This window comes from Fundulus heteroclitus, chromosome 5 (genome assembly GCF_011125445.2).
Source record: "Fundulus heteroclitus isolate FHET01 chromosome 5, MU-UCD_Fhet_4.1, whole genome shotgun sequence".
In the NCBI taxonomy this organism is placed as follows: Eukaryota; Metazoa; Chordata; class Actinopteri; order Cyprinodontiformes; family Fundulidae; genus Fundulus; species Fundulus heteroclitus.
In genome coordinates, this window is record NC_046365.1 from 34,659,793 (window position 1) to 34,679,408 (window position 19,616).

The 19,616-nt window shown below is 41.3% G+C and overlaps 2 protein-coding genes across 2 annotated transcripts in view; both read right to left on the reverse strand.

Moving 5' to 3' along the window:
* The window catches only part of dchs2 (dachsous cadherin-related 2), a 42,628-nt gene extending 34,427 nt beyond the window's left edge, over window positions 1–8,201 (reverse strand). The window contains 3 exon segments of the mRNA XM_036137469.1: window positions 2,331–2,562; window positions 2,663–2,854; window positions 6,207–8,201. Of these exon segments, the coding sequence (XP_035993362.1) occupies window positions 2,331–2,562; window positions 2,663–2,854; window positions 6,207–7,940 (2,158 nt within the window). The 5' untranslated portion in view covers window positions 7,941–8,201.
* Window positions 8,202–9,706: 1,505 nt separating this feature from the next.
* plrg1 (pleiotropic regulator 1) lies at window positions 9,707–19,096 on the reverse strand. Its single transcript, XM_036137470.1, has 15 exons — window positions 18,942–19,096; window positions 18,630–18,736; window positions 16,069–16,196; window positions 15,916–15,969; window positions 15,731–15,824; window positions 15,553–15,643; window positions 15,120–15,218; window positions 14,941–15,033; window positions 13,507–13,656; window positions 13,252–13,353; window positions 12,538–12,640; window positions 12,344–12,452; window positions 10,427–10,566; window positions 10,148–10,341; window positions 9,707–10,055 (listed from the first exon to the last, which is right to left on the reverse strand). The coding sequence occupies exons 1-15, from the start codon at window positions 18,948–18,950 to the stop codon at window positions 9,996–9,998; spliced, it is 1,533 nt and encodes a 510-aa protein (XP_035993363.1). The 5' UTR covers window positions 18,951–19,096; the 3' UTR covers window positions 9,707–9,995.
* Between the last annotated feature and the right edge of the window lie 520 nt (window positions 19,097–19,616).

Below are 19,616 nucleotides of genomic sequence, written 5' to 3' on the forward strand. Positions count from 1 at the left end.
ACTTAACATGTCCCTTCACACTTGATTTTCTTTCCTTCAATTTAATACGTAAACTTTGAACATTAGTAAAAAATACTGCTTTAGGCTGGAATGGGGCATCAATCTGCACTTAGAAACACATCGTTTTTGCATCGTTTTTTTATTTTAATGATTTCATTTTGAGTGGTATCGTGGCTCTGCACAAATCTGTTCTTACCCTCAGCCTCACTGGGATCCAAAGCTTTTAAGCTTTGTGCTGCAGCCCTGCTGAGCAACGACACTTGGAATCATATCAGGGGGGATTTAGACCAGTTAACTAGGTGTTTATCCCTGGAAACAACAACTGCCACTCAAACAGGTTACTTAAAGACAAGTGAATCTGTGTGACATGTCAACCTTCAAAGCCACAAAGTTTTAATACCATCCAAACAACAAGAAAAGGGACAATAAAAGAACTGCCGTTATAATCTTACTTAACACAGCACTAAACAAGCTGTAGGTGCACTTCAGGAAGGAGATCATTTCATTTTAAAGCACTTATTTTAAATAAAATTGTAAACTAGTAACAATAAAAAGTAAAATGACCATAAAATGCTGAGCTAAGATGCGTAAGTAGTCAACGCCAGCTCCACGTTTAGAGAAAAACAAGCACATCCAGTTTCAATAGCTACGGTGGAAGGACGGTTACCTGGGGGACATTAAACTTGGCTAAGGGATGTGATAGACAATGAAATGAATTGGTAACCAGTGTGGTGCAAACAAGAAGTGGGGATGTGTCCTTGTTTACAGGTGAGTCCTAAAGGGGACGAAGGACGATTAGTTTTTGTGGCTCAACTGATAGAGGTGATGCTCAAGAGAAAGATGCAAGGTCCAAAACTACCACCAGGTTCCTTAAACCCATGTTGACAGAAAAAAAAGCAGTTTAGCTGAAAGTCGTAAGCAGAAAAGATGACAAGAAATGAGTTTAAAATGCATGTTTATGTTTCAGAAGGACCATGTCTGTACAAACAAAAGAGGAAGAGAACCATTGTAAAACTTTTTCTAGACAATCTAACAATTACGGGTGTAATGATATATCGATCCACATCGATATATTGATTAAACGCTTAACGATCCAATTACATCAAAGTAAAATTAAAATATCGATCTATATCCATGTCATTTTTAAGATGCACCTTCATTTTGAAAATCCCAAAGCATGAGACTAAAGTGAACAAGTGATGTATTATTATTATTACCATTATTATTTTAAAATTAAAAAAATATATATTTTAATGTCTGCTTAGAAATAAAACAGTGATATAATTTTAGTTTTTTTTCCTGCGTTAATATCAATGTCAATAATAGTTTTAGATAGGCAGATGATATTGCATCACATCGATCAGAAATGATAACAGACTTTGTTATATCGGCTGCTCTGACGGCTGCTCTTATATCGGCTTAGATTTAATAAATTTGGCATGTTATCTAAGCCATTACAAGGCCTTTGTTAGCTAAAGGTATAAAGCTTGTTACTCCACATTACTCCAGACTTTTTGAAAATGTTTGCTTTTTTATTGGTCTTATGCAATATTCTAATCCAAAATGCTGTGTTTTTATTAGCTGGAGAAGGGGGGGGGGGGGGGGGGGGGGATCATAATTAACAGAAATAAAGGCTTTAAAACATCACATATCTGTGTCAATCTATATAATGTGTTTCCATTAGTGAATTGAGTTACTGAAATGAGAGATCTTAATAATATTCTAATTTACTGAATATGACGGTATATGCCATCTTTGTGAGTTTGATGTGCTGTTTCTATGAAATGCTTTTTATCTAGCCTGACTGAACTTTAAAAAAAAAAAATACATGATGGATTTTTGAGACCAAGAAAAGTTGCACTGCCATGGATTTCTCTACGACTTGACGTAAAAATGCTCATTCTGATATTGCGCTGTGGTTTCAACAACATCCTGTTTGAATGAAGAGGGGATGCAACAGACCAGTGAAATGTCCCAAATAACATCAGCTCATTGGCTCCATTTGGATTTTTTTCCACAAGCTGACAAAACACAATCTATATCTGCAAAACTGGTTAGGAGGCTGGAACCAGGGTGAGCATAAAATGGGCATTAGGAAAGTCAGTCCAAGATGTACAGCACATCTGGTACGCATGTGGAGCACACGCATTACCAAAGGTTGAACTGCATCAAAGCTATATAGGCAATTAACATGGGGCTTCTATGCAAACTACAATATCATCTTGGGCCCGATTTCAATGTATTTCTCGTCCATTAGGGCCAAAATGTAAACGTTGGCTGGGATAAATTACTTTTACTTCCTAAAAAGCACAATGCAAACATACCCATACCTGTTTGTCTATCCAGGGTAAACAAACTGGACATGTCTCCTGGAGGAATTCTGTAGGTAATCCGTCCGAACCTGCCGGAGTCTCGGTCTGTGGCGATAACGTTGACAACTTCGGTACCAGGCGGTGCATGGCTGCTGACGCTCACAGTGTACTCTTCAGGGCTGAACACTGGAGGGTTGTCGTTTAAGTCTTGGATCTCAATATGGACATACGTTTGAGCGCTCAGACCTCCCTGTAAGAGAAAAAAAAAGAGAGTTAGAAAGAACTGAAAAAAAAAAAGGCTAAGTAAAACCTCCACATCATCAGACGATCATGGTGCTAAATCCACCTACCGGATCTTCCGCTTTGATTAGAATGTCGTGGACGACCGGCCCGATGTCTCGATCAATGTCCTGGGAGACACACAGCTCTCCGGTGTGAGGATGGACTTGGAAAAGAGGATGTTTCTCCTGACTGTCGAAGCCGTCCGACAGAGAGTAGAGCAGAGCACCAAACTCAGGACTGTCTGCGTCTGTGGCAACAACCTAAAACAAGGACAACACATTTTTCAGTTTACTCTAGGGCTGGACGATACGGACAAAACTGATATCACGATATATTTCTTAATTTCGGTCGATGTGATATAATTACGAGATCAATATAAACAAAATAAAAGCCTCAGAAAGAACATCCATGACATATGCTTGTAGAAACTTATGACAATTATTTTACCATGTTTATAAACCTCCTCCATTATAACACTTTAGATATAGTTGCCTTAAGAAAAAAAAGACATAAAACTACATAAAAACCAGAACGTCAGTCAGTGACAAATGCTGTAATCATACACTATATTATTGTAATGTAATATTGTAATATTGGAAATGTCATATCACCTTAATGGTATAAAGTTGTATCGTGATATATATTGATATCAAATTATTGTCCACCCCTAGTTTACTCATATTTTTCATAAAGGATCAACGATTTATCGGCATTAACATAGGTATCAGTCCCCTAAGCAAAGATGGAGCCCGTAGGTCCTGTGTTGACGACAGTGAAGCAGCGCAGGATTGTGGAGTGTTTCACTGAAACAGAGCAGCAACGTAGAACGTACAAACACAAAATGCATAATATTATAGTTATCGACCATAACAGCAATGTCAATACTGACCCAGGTTTTTACCTGGATGCATCACAATCTTGCAAGTTATATTTGTGTGCGCACACTGCAAAAAGGGAACTAAAAGTAAGTAAAATTTTCTTAAAGTTTTTATATTTTCCCTTGATTTGAGCAGCTAAATAATACTATTTGCCAGTGGAATGAGTACTTTTACCCCTAAAATAAGATAATTAGATATCCTGCACATGAAATAAGATGATGGAGATGAAATGTTCTTATTGTAAGTGCAAAACTCTTGTTCCATTGGCAAATGGTCTTTTTTAGATGCTCAAATCAAGGAAAATACACTAATTTCAAGAAAATTTTACTTTATTTCCCTTTTTGCTGTGCAAGTTGTTGTTTTTTTATATCTGGTATGAAAAGTAAATTCCCTGATTAATTATTTTGTTCTGCGGGTATAACCGCGGTCTTAATGAAAAGTACCAGAGTGCTTATCTCCAGACCCCCATTAAAGCAAATTCAAGAGATGTGACCCCTTTAGACAGAAAAACACATGAAAAGGCAGCTTTACTGCAGCGTTATCTCAACAGAAGGCAAGAAGAAGCTGTTGTAGGTTGGTTCAGACTCTCAGTCATCCAGGAAATGGCCGTACTCCCAGGTGCTCAAACAAAAGACCACCGGACTTATTTTACCCAGAGTTAAAACCTCTTCAAGAAACAAGAAAATGACTCCCCATCCCATGAATTTGCTTTAATGTGGATCTGGAGATAAGCACTCTGGAACTTTTCAATAAGACAGCGCTTATAAGCATAGAACTAAATACAACAGGAGGAAAGATTAATCAGGGAATTTACTTTTAATACCAGATATAAACGAATAAAACATCCTTTGTGAAGATGTACCAGCATATTAAAATGGTTTGGATAGACGCACAATCCAAAGGACATATTGCCATCTGTAAAACAAGTAATTAAAACGGACATCTGACTTCCTGGGTGTGAAAGGAGGAGAGCTGTCTGTTCTGACTTAGCTGACTGAATTGTGTTTCACAAAGCAGATGACCCAATAATTTATACTCAAATTTAGGTTTTCCACATTTCAAAAAGTCCACCCTAAATGTTTCTATCAAGTTGGATGATGTTTAAAACACAGCAGCCTTCATCCCAGAGCTTATTACCACCCTTACACCAGCGAGTAATACTACAGCAATAATCATAATAGTAACACGATTCACCTTTTCATTAAAAAAAAGTATTATTGTTTCGTTTTGTTCTACTGTGTTCTTATCCAAGCACAGTTACGCCAGACTTTTCCCAACTGTCAGCCTCCACATTTACGGTAAGCGTGAATCATAAAACGAGGCATTGTTCTGTTAGAGAAGGTCAACATAATAAAAACGAGTCTCTGGAAGTCAAGGGGCGAGGTGTGCCATCGCCGCGTAGCTCAAAAGACATCAAACACCCCAGTAAAAACACGTTTAGATAGAGCGCCTTTCAAGTCGGCCGGCGACCGCCACAAGAGGCCAATTTACAGTGAGGCAGATCACTGGCGGGCCATAAAGACGATAACAACTCAGAAAGAATGAACTCTGATCACAAGTTTCACAGTCATCAGGCCAGAGTCTAATGAAACGTGTGCCACAGCACTCTGACCACCAAACCTCTCTATGGAAAAAAAAAAAAAAAAGACGACTTTTGTTGGTAATCCTGACTTTTTTTTTTTTTGCAATTGATTCCCACGTTGTATTAATTTATAGAAATAGAAGATCTGCTTCGTTCTGATCCCAGACAAACGTCACTTTGAAAAGGACACCTATGGTAAAAGAGGCTCCGTTTGTAATTGGTTTACGTTGGTGCCAGGCTGCAGGAGGGTGGCACCGAGCATCACGTCCGTCATACGAAGGCCACAAATAAAGCCGAGAGGCCAGCATGTTGTGTGAAGAACACTGACGCCTTTGTGTTAACAGACTCAGAGCTACTTTTGTCTCAAGAGTCGGGGGGGCAAAAAAAAAATATGGCTTTGTCGTCCACAAAAAGGGTATTTAGCTTTATTTAGAAAGCAACTATTTTAATGACGAGGCGGCGAGCGCCTTAAAGGAGGGAAATGTAGTTTTCTTAAACCTTGAGGGGAAAAGTGCTGTAAGGGGCTACAGCTTATTTATTTCACACAAAAGTAACAACAGATCTTGCAATAAAAAGCAATAACGAGTGGACTTAAAATATAGTTTTTAAGAATTAGAAAATGTAGATACAAAAATAAATCGCCCGACTTGAAAAACTAAAGCAATACAAAGCAATACAATACACAACAAAGAGTGGGAGTGGTGGCCTAGTGGTTGGAGCACAGAGCTTTGGTCCCAGAGGTTCTGAGTTCAACTCCCACAAGCTGCCATTCTGGCTCCCTGAGCAAGACCTTTAACCCCAGATTGCTCCCCAGGTGCAGAACAGTGGCAGCCCACTGCTCCCCAAGGGGATGGGTTAAGATGCAGAAGTGAATTTCTCCATTGTGAGATCAATAAAGTTCTATTATTATTGAGAAAGTTGGTTTCTCTGAACTGCTGGAGCTGTCATCTTAATAATAATAATAAAATAATAATAATCATCATCTTTATTGTCATTGCAACGTTCGTTCCATTGAAATTTGTTCTCTGCATTTAACCCATCCCCTTGGGGAGCAGTGGGCCGCCACTGTGAGGCATAACTTCACCTTCTTATGCATTAGATTACTGACTTTACTAGGCAATCATTGAATGCACGTATTTGTTCCAACATTACTTGTAAAAAGCAGCTCCCGATGTCCATGTGCTCTGGTATGGACACGTTGTACAGCTGCTGCTGGAACGCCGGCTCGTTGTCGTTGACGTCCTCCACCAGTACCGTGACCGTAGCTGTGGACGATAGTGGTGGCTCCCCTCCGTCCTCTGCCAGGACCAGGAAGCTCACCTCCGTCCGAGTCTCCCTGTCGAGGCCCGCAGCCGTGGTGACCAGACCGGAGTTCGGGTCGACGGCGATCAGGCCGTCCTGGTGGGACTTCAGGATGGAGTACCTGACCTCTGAGTTGATGCCTTCGTCGGCATCTCGGGCCTGGAGCTGTAGGACGGAGCTGCCGTGAGGAGCGTCCTCAGGGATGCTTACAGTGTACACGTCCCGTTCAAAGACCGGGGGGCAGTCGTTGGCGTCGGACACCCTCAGGAGCAAGAGGGTCTCGCTGCTCAGAGGGGGGCTTCCAAAATCGGATGCTTGCACCTTCAGCTCATACAGGTCCCTCTCTTCCCTGTCCAGCTCGGCGTTGACGCACAAGGCGTACAGGAAGTCATCCGTTTGCTTCAGGGCAAACTTCCCATCTCCTCCCTGGAGGGAGACAGCGATCCCGCGCTCCTCCAGGTCTGGGTCCGACACCGAAATCCGAGCGACGTAGTCCCCGACGGCCGCTGCCTCTGACACCACCGCGTCTCCGGTCTCGCTGAGGAACAGCACGCTGACGGTGGGGCTGTTGTCGTTGACATCGAGCACCCTGACCCCCACGAAGGTGCTGCTGTGCTCGGGCTGAGCGCCGGCGTCCGTGGCGCTGACCACCAGCTCGTGATACGGATGGGTTTCGAAATCCAGCGGCTTGCTCAGGTGAATGAACCCCGTGGTTTCGTTTATGGAGAAAAGGTGGTTTGGGTCACTCTGCCGGCGGTTGATCTCGTAGGTGATCCTGCTGTTGGCACCCAGGTCACGGTCACTGGCCTGCACCCGACACACCACAGACCCGATGGGAGCATCCTCGCGTACCGAGGTGTGGTATTCGCTCTGGTTGAACACAGGGGGGTTGTCGTTCTCGTCCAGGATGCGGATGTCCACCTGGACTGTCCCGGTCCTGGCTGGGACCCCCCCATCAAAGGCCTCGATGGTCAGGCTGAAGAAGTCCTGTCTTTCTCGGTCCACTTTGCCGTTCAGGATGAGGTCCAGGCTGTGGTGCTTCTCGGAGCCTATTCGAGCATCCAGGCGGAACAGTTCTCCCATCTCCATCTCTCTGATCCTGTATCCCTGGGTGCCGAACTCCCCCTCGTCCCGGTCTGTTGCGCCCTCAAGCTGGAAGCGGCTCCCCGGTGGGCTCAGCTCGGAGATCTCCAGCTCCACTTGCTCCTTGGGGAACACGGGCGAGTGATCGTTCACGTCCTCCACCTCTATCCTCACCCTGATCATCTCTCCCGTGAGAGTGGCCGCCACAAACTCGTACCCGCTCCTGCTCTCCCTGTCCAGGACCAGCGCCGTGGAGATGATGCCCGTGTCCGCGTCCACCTCCAGGTCTCTGAGCACGTACGAGTCTCTGCTCTCTGAGATGAAGAAGCCGGAGCTCGGTGCGCTCAGGACCGCTCCCAGGTCTCCAACGATGGTTCTAGCGGGCAGGCCCTCCTTCACCGACAGCGTCAGGTTGGACACCTGTCCGAGCGACTGCGTGCCGAGCAGCGGCAGCAGGAGCAGCGGCAGCAGGAGCGCGGCTGACGCATTCCGCCGACCCATGACTGCCCTTTCACATGCGGATACTTCTCAGTAAAAGGCGAAGAGAGGCTACATCTTTTTTGAGCCAACGCAAAGTGAGTCGCGCTAAGGAGCGGCTCTAAAAACCAAGACGGGAAAACTTATCTCGCGTTTTCGTAGACTCCAATAATTATCCATTTGTGTTGGGAGTTGTAGGGAAATTGATAATCCGGGAATCTGAACGGCCACGCTGCGTAAAGGCGCTGGAACATCTCACATTACGCGGCACCTCCAAAGGTCAAATCTGCGCATTGATGGCTCCTCCCCGCAGGCTGACACCCCCCCCCTCCCTCCACGCCAATCTGTGGCCCTGATTGCTTCAAATGTAATTAGAACAGATTACGCTGCGCTCTGCTCTCCTGCCAGGTGATTATTTCTGATCTGCTCTCACCCAAAAAGGAGCTGGAGATCCGAGGGTGGAAAAAAAAAATGCAAACCTGCAAATTAATGACGAAAACTGGTGATTACTTTTTTACAAATTAAATAATAGGAGCTGGAGTGATTATAACAAGTTTTAACGAGATGTTTCGCTTTGGCAAGAGACTATAAAGTGTGGATGTGGCTCCCTCTGCTGGTGAAAGAGGAAATCAACACAAACCCATCTCACAGAGCTATTTCAGCTCTAAATACATTTTATGCTAAACATGTCAGATTAACTGAAACTAAAAACAATTACTTAAATAATTTATGAAATTTTTAATTAATCAAGCAAAACGCATAATTATTTAACTATATAGAATATCTGCCCAATGTAGTACATCAGCAATCTATTGTCACTCCACACCATTCTGTTCAATAAAAGGTTTTAACCAACAGATTGCTCCTTATAAAATAATTATCAAATTGCTCATCACAGCAAATATTAAATCAATCCTGAAATAACAATAGCAATTGCCTTTAAATTGTCGTTATTGAATTTTGCATTTAATAATTTGATGTTTTGATTTTATTATCAAATTGACCCATAAAAAAATTAACAACCATTTACTAACTTTATTTTAACTACTGCCAAATGTAAATGCAATGTTTTCCCATATGCAGCTGAAAAATAAAAAATTGCAGTGATAAGAAATAATATTGTTAATTTATAAATACAAAATCTAGAGAAATCTAGTGTTAAAAACAGTGTCATGTCCTCATGTAAAAATATATATAATTTTTGTAAATCTTTACAAAACTGCTGTAAAACCAGCAGTTTTGGTGGTTTGGTGTCTGGAGTAGACAGATTATGCGACTTAATGCCGAGCTGTGAATACATCAAAAGTCCACTAGATTTTGCTGCAAATATTCAAATGAAGATTAAGGCTTTATAAAACCTGTGGAAACCACCATGCACAATGAAGGATCGACGGACAAACTGACAGAAGGATATAATTTAGACGAATAAAGGCCATCCAGTTTTTATACCCACAATCCATTCAGCGGTGGCTCATTCAGGCATTTAATGGGCGAGAGGCCAACTAAACCGGTCTATCACAGGGAACAAAGTCTGAAAATAAATGTTTCCATACAATTCCAGACTTTGTAGGAACCATGAATTGAAGAATTTGAGATCTTTAGAGTAAATGATTCAAAGATTGATCAGTGACTAGTATTCCTGTAGTTGAGATGCATTGTGTGAACCTCACAGGTGAGAAGTTGTTGAAGCTACATAGTTAGCTACTGATTGTAAATACTTCAGGAACACTTTCACCAACACATACCTCAGCAAGGGCAGAAACCCATAAAAAAAAAAAAAAGCCAACCCCTTTGTGAAAAAATGTGGTCTTTATTAAAATGGAGCAAAATAAACCTCATTTTATGCAGGAACAGAGGAAAGTTTTCACGCCTGTACAGCTAGCAATGTATCTGGCAGTCCACCATGGTGTTTCTACTGCTCTGACAACATTCAGTAATGGTTGCTAGAATAATGCAAGTCAAGATGTGATTGCTTGCGTTAAAGTCTCGCAAATGAAAAAAAAAAAATTTGCCTGACCAAAATAAAAACTGATGGATGAACTGATAGATGAGAAACAAAAATAATAATAAGAAAAATCTTCAGAATCTTTTTCTCTTGAGGATTTCTGGTTTCCAGTTGATCGGGTGGCTTTCTTCGGTCTAGAAGAAAAAAAAAAAAACACAGTCGGCGGATTTTCCTCGAGACAGATTTTAGAGACAGGATCAGACTTAAGCGCAGCAGAACAACTTACGGCCGTGTCGTCTTCTTTGTAAACCTTAATGGTTTTGTCAGCCTCGGCAGTGATCAGCCGGCTCTCAGAGTGGTCGAACATGCAGGCGAAGATTCCCGACTCGCTGTCCAGAGAGCCGGGCTGCACGGCGGCGTGGATCCGCTGGAAGTTGTAGCCCGTCCTCCAGTCCCACATGTGCATGGTTCCGTTGTCAGCTACAGTGAAACGCAATGTGAATGCAAACGCCGCGTCACCAGGTAAACGTGATATTAGGATGACAGAGAAGCGGTTTGTTATTACCTCCAGACACCAAGACCCCATCAGAGTTGACGGCCAGCGTGTTGATGATGGCGTTGTGGCCAGAGAGATTCTGGATGAAGCTGCCATCTGGGAACATCCACTGCTTGATGTTGTCGGCTGATCCTGAAGCAAATGTGTACCTGCGTGAAAAATAATAGAAAAGTTATTTATAAAGAGATGGACTATCACGCAGAAATAGGCGTATGAAAGCAGCTTTTGTGAATCATTCACAGGATTTCAGACTTTACTGGAATCAATATTCCAGATTTCTCCGTTCTTTCAGTTCAATTTAAAAGATAAAACATTACAGGGATCCCAGCAAACTGAGCTCAAGCACCATAAGCACCAGCGCCCACTAGGGGTGTGTTCTCTCCTCTTGTCTCTGTACACAATGACTGCATCTCAGTGGACCCGTCTGTGAAACTCTGGAAGTTTGCTGATGACTGGGTCTGAGCCAGAGAGGAGGAGGATCCACTGGTGCGGTCAGAACCACCTGGAGCTAAACCTGCCCAACACCATCGAGATGACAGAGGACTTCAGGAGACAAACTGTCTTCCTTTTACCCTCTGGTCGGCGCTACAGAGCGCCATTTACTAAAACCATTCTTCTTTTCTTGATAAAAATAATATATATATATATATATATATATATATATATATATATATATATGCTTTGAGTCTGTAACCAAAGTCAAGTTCCTTCATTGTGCACAATCGTTGCACAAAGATTGTCATATTTTAGAGACTTTAAAAGTAAAAAAAGAAAAGGAAGAAAGGATGGAGGGCCAACAATGAAGGCAGAAGGAAATAAAAGCTACGTTCACACTGCAGCCTGAAGTTACCCAATTCCGATTTTTTTTGCCGCTATGCGACCTGGATCCGATCTTTTCATGACAGTCTGAATGACACAGATTGGATTTTTTCAAATGCGACCCAGACCGTTTGGATATGTGGTTCTGAATCCGATACGTATCTGATCTTTTCAAATGTGACCTGTCTCTGTACGGCCGGGTCGCATTAATCCGACCTGTACGTCACCGATACTCGACAAATGTCACTAACGGTCGACCTGGCTATGCCAAGGAGGTCGATTATTGTGCGGTAACAAACACCTGTTGTAAGTCCATTCAGCCCTACGGCAACGCGTTTACTCGCTGCTTTGGCCGAAGAGGTGTGTCTTTACGTGAGAGCGCTAAACAGATCCGTTCAGACGCACATAAAGGTTGCCTTTGTCATTCTAAAATTACGAATGAAGTCCGTATCAGTAAAGCCGCTCACGTCGCTAAAATTTGGCTCTCTTCCTTTCCAATCTTCTTAAAAACATTGCATTGTAAAGTGCTGGCTCAGGTTGGAGAATAACGTAAAGAACGCAAGATACGCCGCAGCATTACGATCCATGTTTACTTCCGTAAACAATGAGCACGCTTGCTACGTATGACGTCATCGCGTCCTCTACTGCGCATGCAGGACCACTCAGGCGAATGAACGCAGTTCACACAGGAGACATACAAGTCGCATATATTTGGAAGTGTGAACGGACACACAAAAAAATCCGATTTCACAAAAAAAAATCGGAATTGAGCATTAAGACCTGCAGTGTGAACGTAGCCAAAGAGATGTAGGACACAAGGATGGAAGTACAGAGGAAGGAAGGAAGGAAACAAGGAGGGTGAGATGTAAGGGCCTGAAGGAGGAAGGGAGAATTTAAGTTGGGATACAAGCACAGATGTAAAGAAAGGACCAGGAAGAAGGAAAGAAGAAAAGAGATTTTAGACCATGGAATTGAGGAAATAAAAGAGTAATAATGAAAAAAAAAAAAATCGGACTATTATTTTAAGAATATTAAATTCAAACGTTGCACGTTCCCAGACTCCACAGGAGTGCTGCACACTAAGCAGCTGTGTAAAAAACGACTCACTGTCTGGGGTGCAGCACCAGAGTCCGGACAGACTTTTTATGGTTGGTCAAAGTCGCTCTGGTTTTCCCAGCAACCAGATCCCACAGTCTGATGGTTGAATCGTGGCTGCCTGCAAAAATCAGAGGCTGCCGATTAACACAAACGACTGAAAGAACGTTAAGTATGCAGCAATTTAGCGTGTTTAATATGATCACCTGTGACGACTTGTGGTTCTGCAGCCTGACATCTCACTGTGGCGACAGTGTTGGTGTGACCGGTGAGTGTGTGCACGTTGGCCTTTGTCCTGATGTCCCACACCTGCAAATATATTAATCAGCCAACATCTTTATCAGGCCGGTCCTCTGGCTGTTGGCATCATTTAAAAAACCAAAAAAAACAAAGCTCTTTCCTACTCCTGGTAGAACCGCCTACATGGTTCACCACCTTATTTCCTCTGTAGAGGTCAAAAACAGACAAATGCTAATTTGCATTTAAGCGCAAATGGGACGTTTAGTCCGAGGCAGAATGACGTCAAAGACTGAAGATCTGTTCTTATTTGAGCCATTTTAATTATAGATTACTGATGCACACCCATTTGCTAATTTAATTGTATTCATCAAACTTCTTATAACTCTGCTGTCACAATCAGCCACTGTGGCTACAAGCTCATCCTGGAGGACTGACAGACTTGATGCACTGAATCAGCTCAACATCCGTTTATGGAGGTGCTGCAACTTTCAAAGTCCAATCAGAACCATCGTTCTGACTTATGTTACTGGAGTGAGGCTGAAAAATAAACAGGGCTGTGATAAAGCCAACCGTTCCTTTTATTTGGGGCTAAAGCTAAAAGAGCCGGTGTCACTGCTACACCTGGGGACGGATTTCAACACGTTGAAGACTGAACAAAGGCGTCCTCAATGAGAGCTTACCCTCGCTGAGGCATCTCTGCTGCACGTCACAAGCACATCGATCGTCGGATGCAGATCCAAATCGTACACAGCACTTAGGTGTCCGTGGTAATGCCTGATCACCTGCAAATTAAAAAATAACGGCGTCATGCCACCGCCAAACCATTAAAGGGATAATCCAATTAAAAGATCCAGACAGAACAAAACATATTTAACAGAGAATTAAAATAACTCCAAAACATCCACCATAAAAACGTGTTTCTGACCGCAGTGTACCTTGTTATACTCCAGGTCCCAACATTTGACTTGCTTATCCTCTCCACAGGAGAAGAGGTAAGGGCTGCGGCTGCTCACCGCCACGCCACGCACCGTGCTGATGTGTCCCGTCAGGGAGAGTTTCAGTTTTCCACTGGCCAGGTCCCAGATCTGGTGAGACAACAGCAGAGAAGCTGGGCAATTAGCTTGGACATTAGCTGAAACCCGAACAGGAAGCAGTAGGACGCAGGCATTTTAACACAAACGTATTAACGCTGATATCAATCGTTCTACAACAACTATGCCAACAAAAACTTAAATTGGTTAAATAAGGAAAGGGATCAATAACACAGTAGAAGAGGCATTAAAATAGGGGTGGGCGATATGAAGAAAATCTAATATCACGATATCTTTGGGCTATATAGCGATACACGATATGTATCATGATATGTTCAAATAACCCTGAATAACAAATGTTTTTAGCCAAATAGTGCCTAAAGTTGCATTGGCATACCTCATATTAACGTGTCAAAATTTTTTTGTTTGAAAGATTTATTGCACAATAAAAATTAATTTAAAATGTTATATTTTAGCCATTTTTTTAACCACAGCTGCACATAGAAGCTTTTCACAAATTACAATATTGTCATATTATAGCTCTTTCGTGATCAACACGGAACCTTAAAAAACAGAACGTCCCAGCAGCCAAAAGGAAGACCAAGAAAAAATCTGACACAAAATAAACCTCAAATAAAAAGGTGCTCTTTTGTGCTTAAGACATATAAATCTGTATAATAAAAAATGTGACAATCCCAAAAACAAAACCTTGTATTGTGACTATAAAATCAACTGACCAGTCGCAGCTACATATTCAGAGCATCTCAAAAATATTTCCGTGTCTCTTTAGGTGCTGCTACCTTTTGTGGCAATAGTGTTACGGCATGTTTTGTAAATTACCGCGTTTTGTTCGACATCCTTCTTGTGAAATCCAAACCACTGCCTGAAACGCTGTCGCCATGGTTCCCACTGTCTCGTCAACATAAGAAATCGCACGGCTTTGTTGTTGTGTGTGCGTGTTTGTGCTTTCTGCCTTGGAGGCGGAACGAATGATGCGTTCACAGAATGTGGGAGAAACTAAACTCACAGTGAATTAAATACAGCGGCTCAGTCTTGCCGTGGAAATTTGCACGCGATGGTCGTGATAAAGCCATTTTCAATATCGTGGCAAGGAAAACTCGAGATACATTGAGTATATTCGATATCTCGTCCACCCCTACATTGAAACATCACACTTCATGTTCTTTAGCCTGGTTACAACACTGGCAGAAAGTTTAAGACTATAAATTTGCAGTTTAAAGAGCAGAAACCAGACAATATTGCTCAATATCTCGTTGAACTGCACGATCAAATGTTTCTGGAGTGTGAAAATCTGACGTCGGGATCAGCACAGCTCACCTTTATAGTTCTGTCAGCAGAGCCTGTGACAAACCACTGGTTCCCAGGTTCCACCGCTATGGACCTGACCCAGCCGAGGTGACCGCTGATGACCTGTTAGACGACACACGCCACAGTAAATAACCCAAATAGGCGTCTTAGGCACAAATAACTGAGCAGTTCAGGTGGACTGCAGATACCCGGAACAGTTTCCACGGAGGATGCCACTGTGGTTTTGGCATCGTTGGTGCTCTCCTCATGAGCGCAGAATTTCTGGTGCCGCCGCCCTCCAGCAGTGACTAAAATAAACAAAAAAAAAAAAACCTCAGGATTTTTTAATTAAAAGAAGAGAAAAAGGTCAGTGTGTACTCTGATCTGTGTGCGAGTTATAAAACAGGAGGTTTTGCACAACAATCAGTTTTTTGGACAGGGACAATCTTCAGTTTCATTAACCAGAAAGAATTAAAGCTCCTTACATCCATATGAAGAGGAAATTTTGGGATAAATTTGCCTTTTGAACATTGCCATGGTTTGTTTAACCATCATAAAACACTGAACCTTAATAAAAAGCAAAAACTGTTCATCTCTTTTCTCTAACTTTAAAAGGTAAAAGTCAGAAAAAAGGTGGCTCACCACGGCAGTGGACTTGGGGTGAACTCTCTCAGCTCCTCCTGCATGCCGATGGATTTCTGCAACACTGGCTGCAGTGCGACTGGCCTCCTGCCTGAAGTTTCACGACAAATTCACTTAAATCCAGGACTTTGCGTATGCACAGCCGAACCAACTTTTACTGCACGTTTGAAGACGTTACCTGACTTGTGAGGGCGGTAAAGCCAGCGCCATGGACAGAACTCCTCCCTCACTGGGATTCCTGTGCATCTTTGTGTCAGCGGTCAAAGCCACTCCTGATGATCAGAAAATGATAATAAAAGCCATGAAATAATATCGATTCATTTACTAAAAATGCAGAAGTTACAGTAAGGGAAGAATATTTACCCGGTCCGGAGGGATAAGCATGGGTCCCAGTGATCAGATATTCTGCTTCATCACCTTCATATTTCAATAAAACAGAAAATATTCTTAAGATTGTGTTTTATTATGGGCTTTGATTTCAGTATTAATGAGTTGAGGAGCCAGCTCCTTTCTGACCTGGATGAGGGTAGCCCTGGTGCATTTCCTGGTAGCCAGGCACGCGGTCTCTCCCCTCCTTCAGAACGGGCATGTGCAAAACTGGAGCATACTCTGTTTTCAGTTTAACACCCATCTTTAATTTGTGGCTGCAGATTCAGAACAAAATGAGGCTTTTTAATGTTAAGACATTTAAGTTTGTTCCTTCACCTAAATATAGATTTTGTCATCAACTGAGAAACAGTTCTGACAGGGTGAAAAATGACCACACTGATATCTGTATCACTTTATGTCCATTAAACTGGTTAAATAAACTACTGGCATTCAGAGTGTGACTGCGCAGCATTGCAAGAGTAAAGACCAGCCAAACACAAACTCTTGTATTGTATTCATAACTCAACTTTCATACATATTGTAATGTCAACAACAAACTTATAAAACACAATATTTTATTGGGATATTATTGGATAAACCAACAAAAAATAGCAAACATGTGTCACGTGGAATGAAAAATACACACAGATAAAACTCTGAAAGGTGTGGCTCGTATCCATCCAGCCTCCTCACTTAATTCTTTGGAGAAGCCAGTTTCACAAGAATTGCAAACAGTTTTCTTTTCTACCAGCTTTGCATGTGTGTAAAGTGCCATTTTGGCTCATTCTTCTAAGCAAAATACCTCAAACTTAATCAGTTTGGATGCCGTTCAGGGTAGGGCTGAGCGATATGACTTAAAATCTCAGATTTTATTACACCAAATCAGATTAATCAATTAATTAATGCATTCTTTCTTTCTGAGAAAGTTTCAAAGAACAGTCTTATTTTTTTGTTTTTTGAAATGACTAGAGAAAGAAGTAAAAAAAAAAGAGGATTTTTTTTGTTGCTTTCTCAAGCAAAGATGGCAATTTACTTGAGTAGGGAATATAATATTAATAATGAACAGAATACTGATTGTGTAAATAATTTCAAGAGTATGACTAGAGCAAGAGTGATGTTAGAATATAAATATTTACCATAAAAAAATGGAGGAGATATATGTTTTTCTAAATATCTGGGATAATGGAGGAGTTTTGTTGACTTTAAATAATTCTGAACTTTCTTTCATGAATTTGAGTGTGTATATGGATTATAAATGAGTTTTCAAAAATCAAATCTTTCTTACAAAAAGAAATTACTTTAAAGATTTGCTTCTATGTCAAGCATTTCATCTGGAAGTTGACCCTAATTCAAAGTGCACCTAAAGCTGTGAAACATGCTGCTAAAACAAGATGGCGGCCCTGCCGTTATAAACAGGGCCGTGCGATTTCGCCAAAAATGTAAGTTGAGATTTTTTTTTACCATAATTGCAATGTAATTTTTACTTTCCTCTGCATTAACCACAAACAACAAAAATGGCCTTTAGATAAAGATGTTTGCAAAACAAGACATTTTTTTTTGTTAATCAGAATAGTATTATTCAAGAGAATAGCTTGTTGAGTTGGACATCAATCCTTGTTGAACATAAACTGTAACCAACAAACAAGTCTATGCATTAAACACTTTGACCGCTACGTAATGCTATGGTGAGATTCCTGAAAGTTTCTGGTAAAAAATATTGATTATATAAACTGTAAAACAAGTAACAAAATTAGATTATCTCACTGCTGCAACTCTCTTCCCTTCCATGAGGAGCAAACCCACTTTAAACATATTTACCGACACCTAAAGGATGCGTCTGATCCATTAATTGTTACCGTTATTGCGGTTTGGAAATAGCAGTTTTTAAAATCGCAATTATATTGCAAATTCCGATTAATTGTCCAGCCCTAATTGTAAACAATGAAAATATAACAACAATGTAGCTGCTGATGGTATTACGCAATGAGCAGAACAGGCTTCATTTCAATGGTGTAACTTCAAACTAACTTAAAAAAAACAGTAAATCAGTAAATTAAAGTATATTATGGTACAAAAAGTTTCCTCTTTACAATATTTTCACCGTATAATTTCCTAAACATACATTCAGCATCGCATGCTGTTCTCTTCATGAAAACCCAATGAGTGCATTGCCAAAACTAAAATCTTGATTTTCCAAAAAAGAAAATGCATCTTAAAACAATCGTAAATTCAAATTAATCGATTAAATTGATTTATCACCCAGCCCTAGTTCAGGGTGATGTGTGGTTACTTACACAGAGCTTTAAATGAAGGTCAAAGTGTTACAAACAAGTAGGCCTCGATTTAATATTCAGGTGACTTCTCAAATCAAATGGTTGCTCTGAACTTCAATGAGGGCTATTGGAGTAAAGGGGAATGAAAACATAAAAATGGCCCAAGTTTCTCAAATTTAAGCAAAGAGTTAGGTTACTCTAAAAGTAGCCTCTCTTGATAGTTCAATTAGAAACTAAGTTACATAATAAAAATTATTCCTGACATCTATTCCATACCGAGGTGTTCCTCAAATAACCCAAAATAATAACTTTTTTTATGTTATGAGCAGAACTGAGAACACGGAATGACACAATCGCCACTTGCTAAGGAAATTTAAGAAAGATTAAATCAAATTGTATGAGCAGCTGGATGGGAAAATTAAGGCGAGAGTTCACCTTTCTTCGTCCAGAGCGATGGTCTTAGCATGGTCAGACACAAACATGTCATGAGTCCTTTTCAGGGACCTGAAGACCAGAGTGTGGACAGAGTGCTTCTGGACTTCCTGTAAAAAGACATAACACTAGCTTAAGAAAACGAAGGTGCGAAAAAAAGCCACACTTTTTTGGAACGAACAAAGTTATTTCAAACATGTACATAATAAATGTTAACTGTTCCAGCAATTAGTCGGGCCCGGCAGTGTGTACCTTTCCTCAGCAACTTAGCGGGGGTGAAGAAACCCCCAAGAATTAAGGCCATAAAAGTCTTACCTCGGTCATTGTGGGAATGAATATACAGTTAGTTGGCGGAATAAGCGGGATTTCACGTATTTCTCAGCAAATAAAACCCGTGCCCAGTCCAAGTATTCGTATGAGAAGCGCTGTAAAGCAGGCAGCGCAGATACCCCGGAAATAAACAGAGCAACTGTCCATAGAGTACCACCGCTAGCGCCCCCTAGCAGCCAGGATGACCCAAGCATTTCTTCTTCTTCTTCTTCTTTTAGGTTTTTTTGGCGGTTGGCAAACAACTTATAGGTGCATTACCGCCACCTTCCAGACTGGAGTATAGATTAGATGTCCTATCACTATAATCTTCCCATAAAACCTGATTTCCTAAGATAACTAAAAATGCTATTAAATATTACATCTTCAGAGGACCTTTGCAGCAGATTTTTAATATCTAAAATTACTTTATTTCTTTTTAACTCTCTGACTAATATCTCTCTTTCCCGATTGTACTTATCACAATCTAGAAAAATATGCTGCACTGTTTCTGACTCTCCACAATAATTACACAACCCTGTACTATGTTTATTAATTATTTTCAAAGTACTATTTAGCCCCGTATGCCCAAACCTTAATCTGGATATAATATCCTCTTCTTTTCTATTCCTATTACCTTCCCTACATTCCCCTACTTTTCTTTGAATGTTATAGTAAAATCTT

Bases quoted from the DNA above. Each gene is read 5' to 3' on its own strand.
- plrg1 (XM_036137470.1), bottom strand. The intron at 15,644-15,730 runs GTAACGTCTTCA...GTGAAACTTCAG, and splicing joins TTACCGCCCTCACAAGTCAG to GCAGGAGGCCAGTCGCACTG. The intron at 10,342-10,426 runs GTAATAACAAAC...GTTTCACTGTAG, and splicing joins TGGGGTCTTGGTGTCTGGAG to CTGACAACGGAACCATGCAC.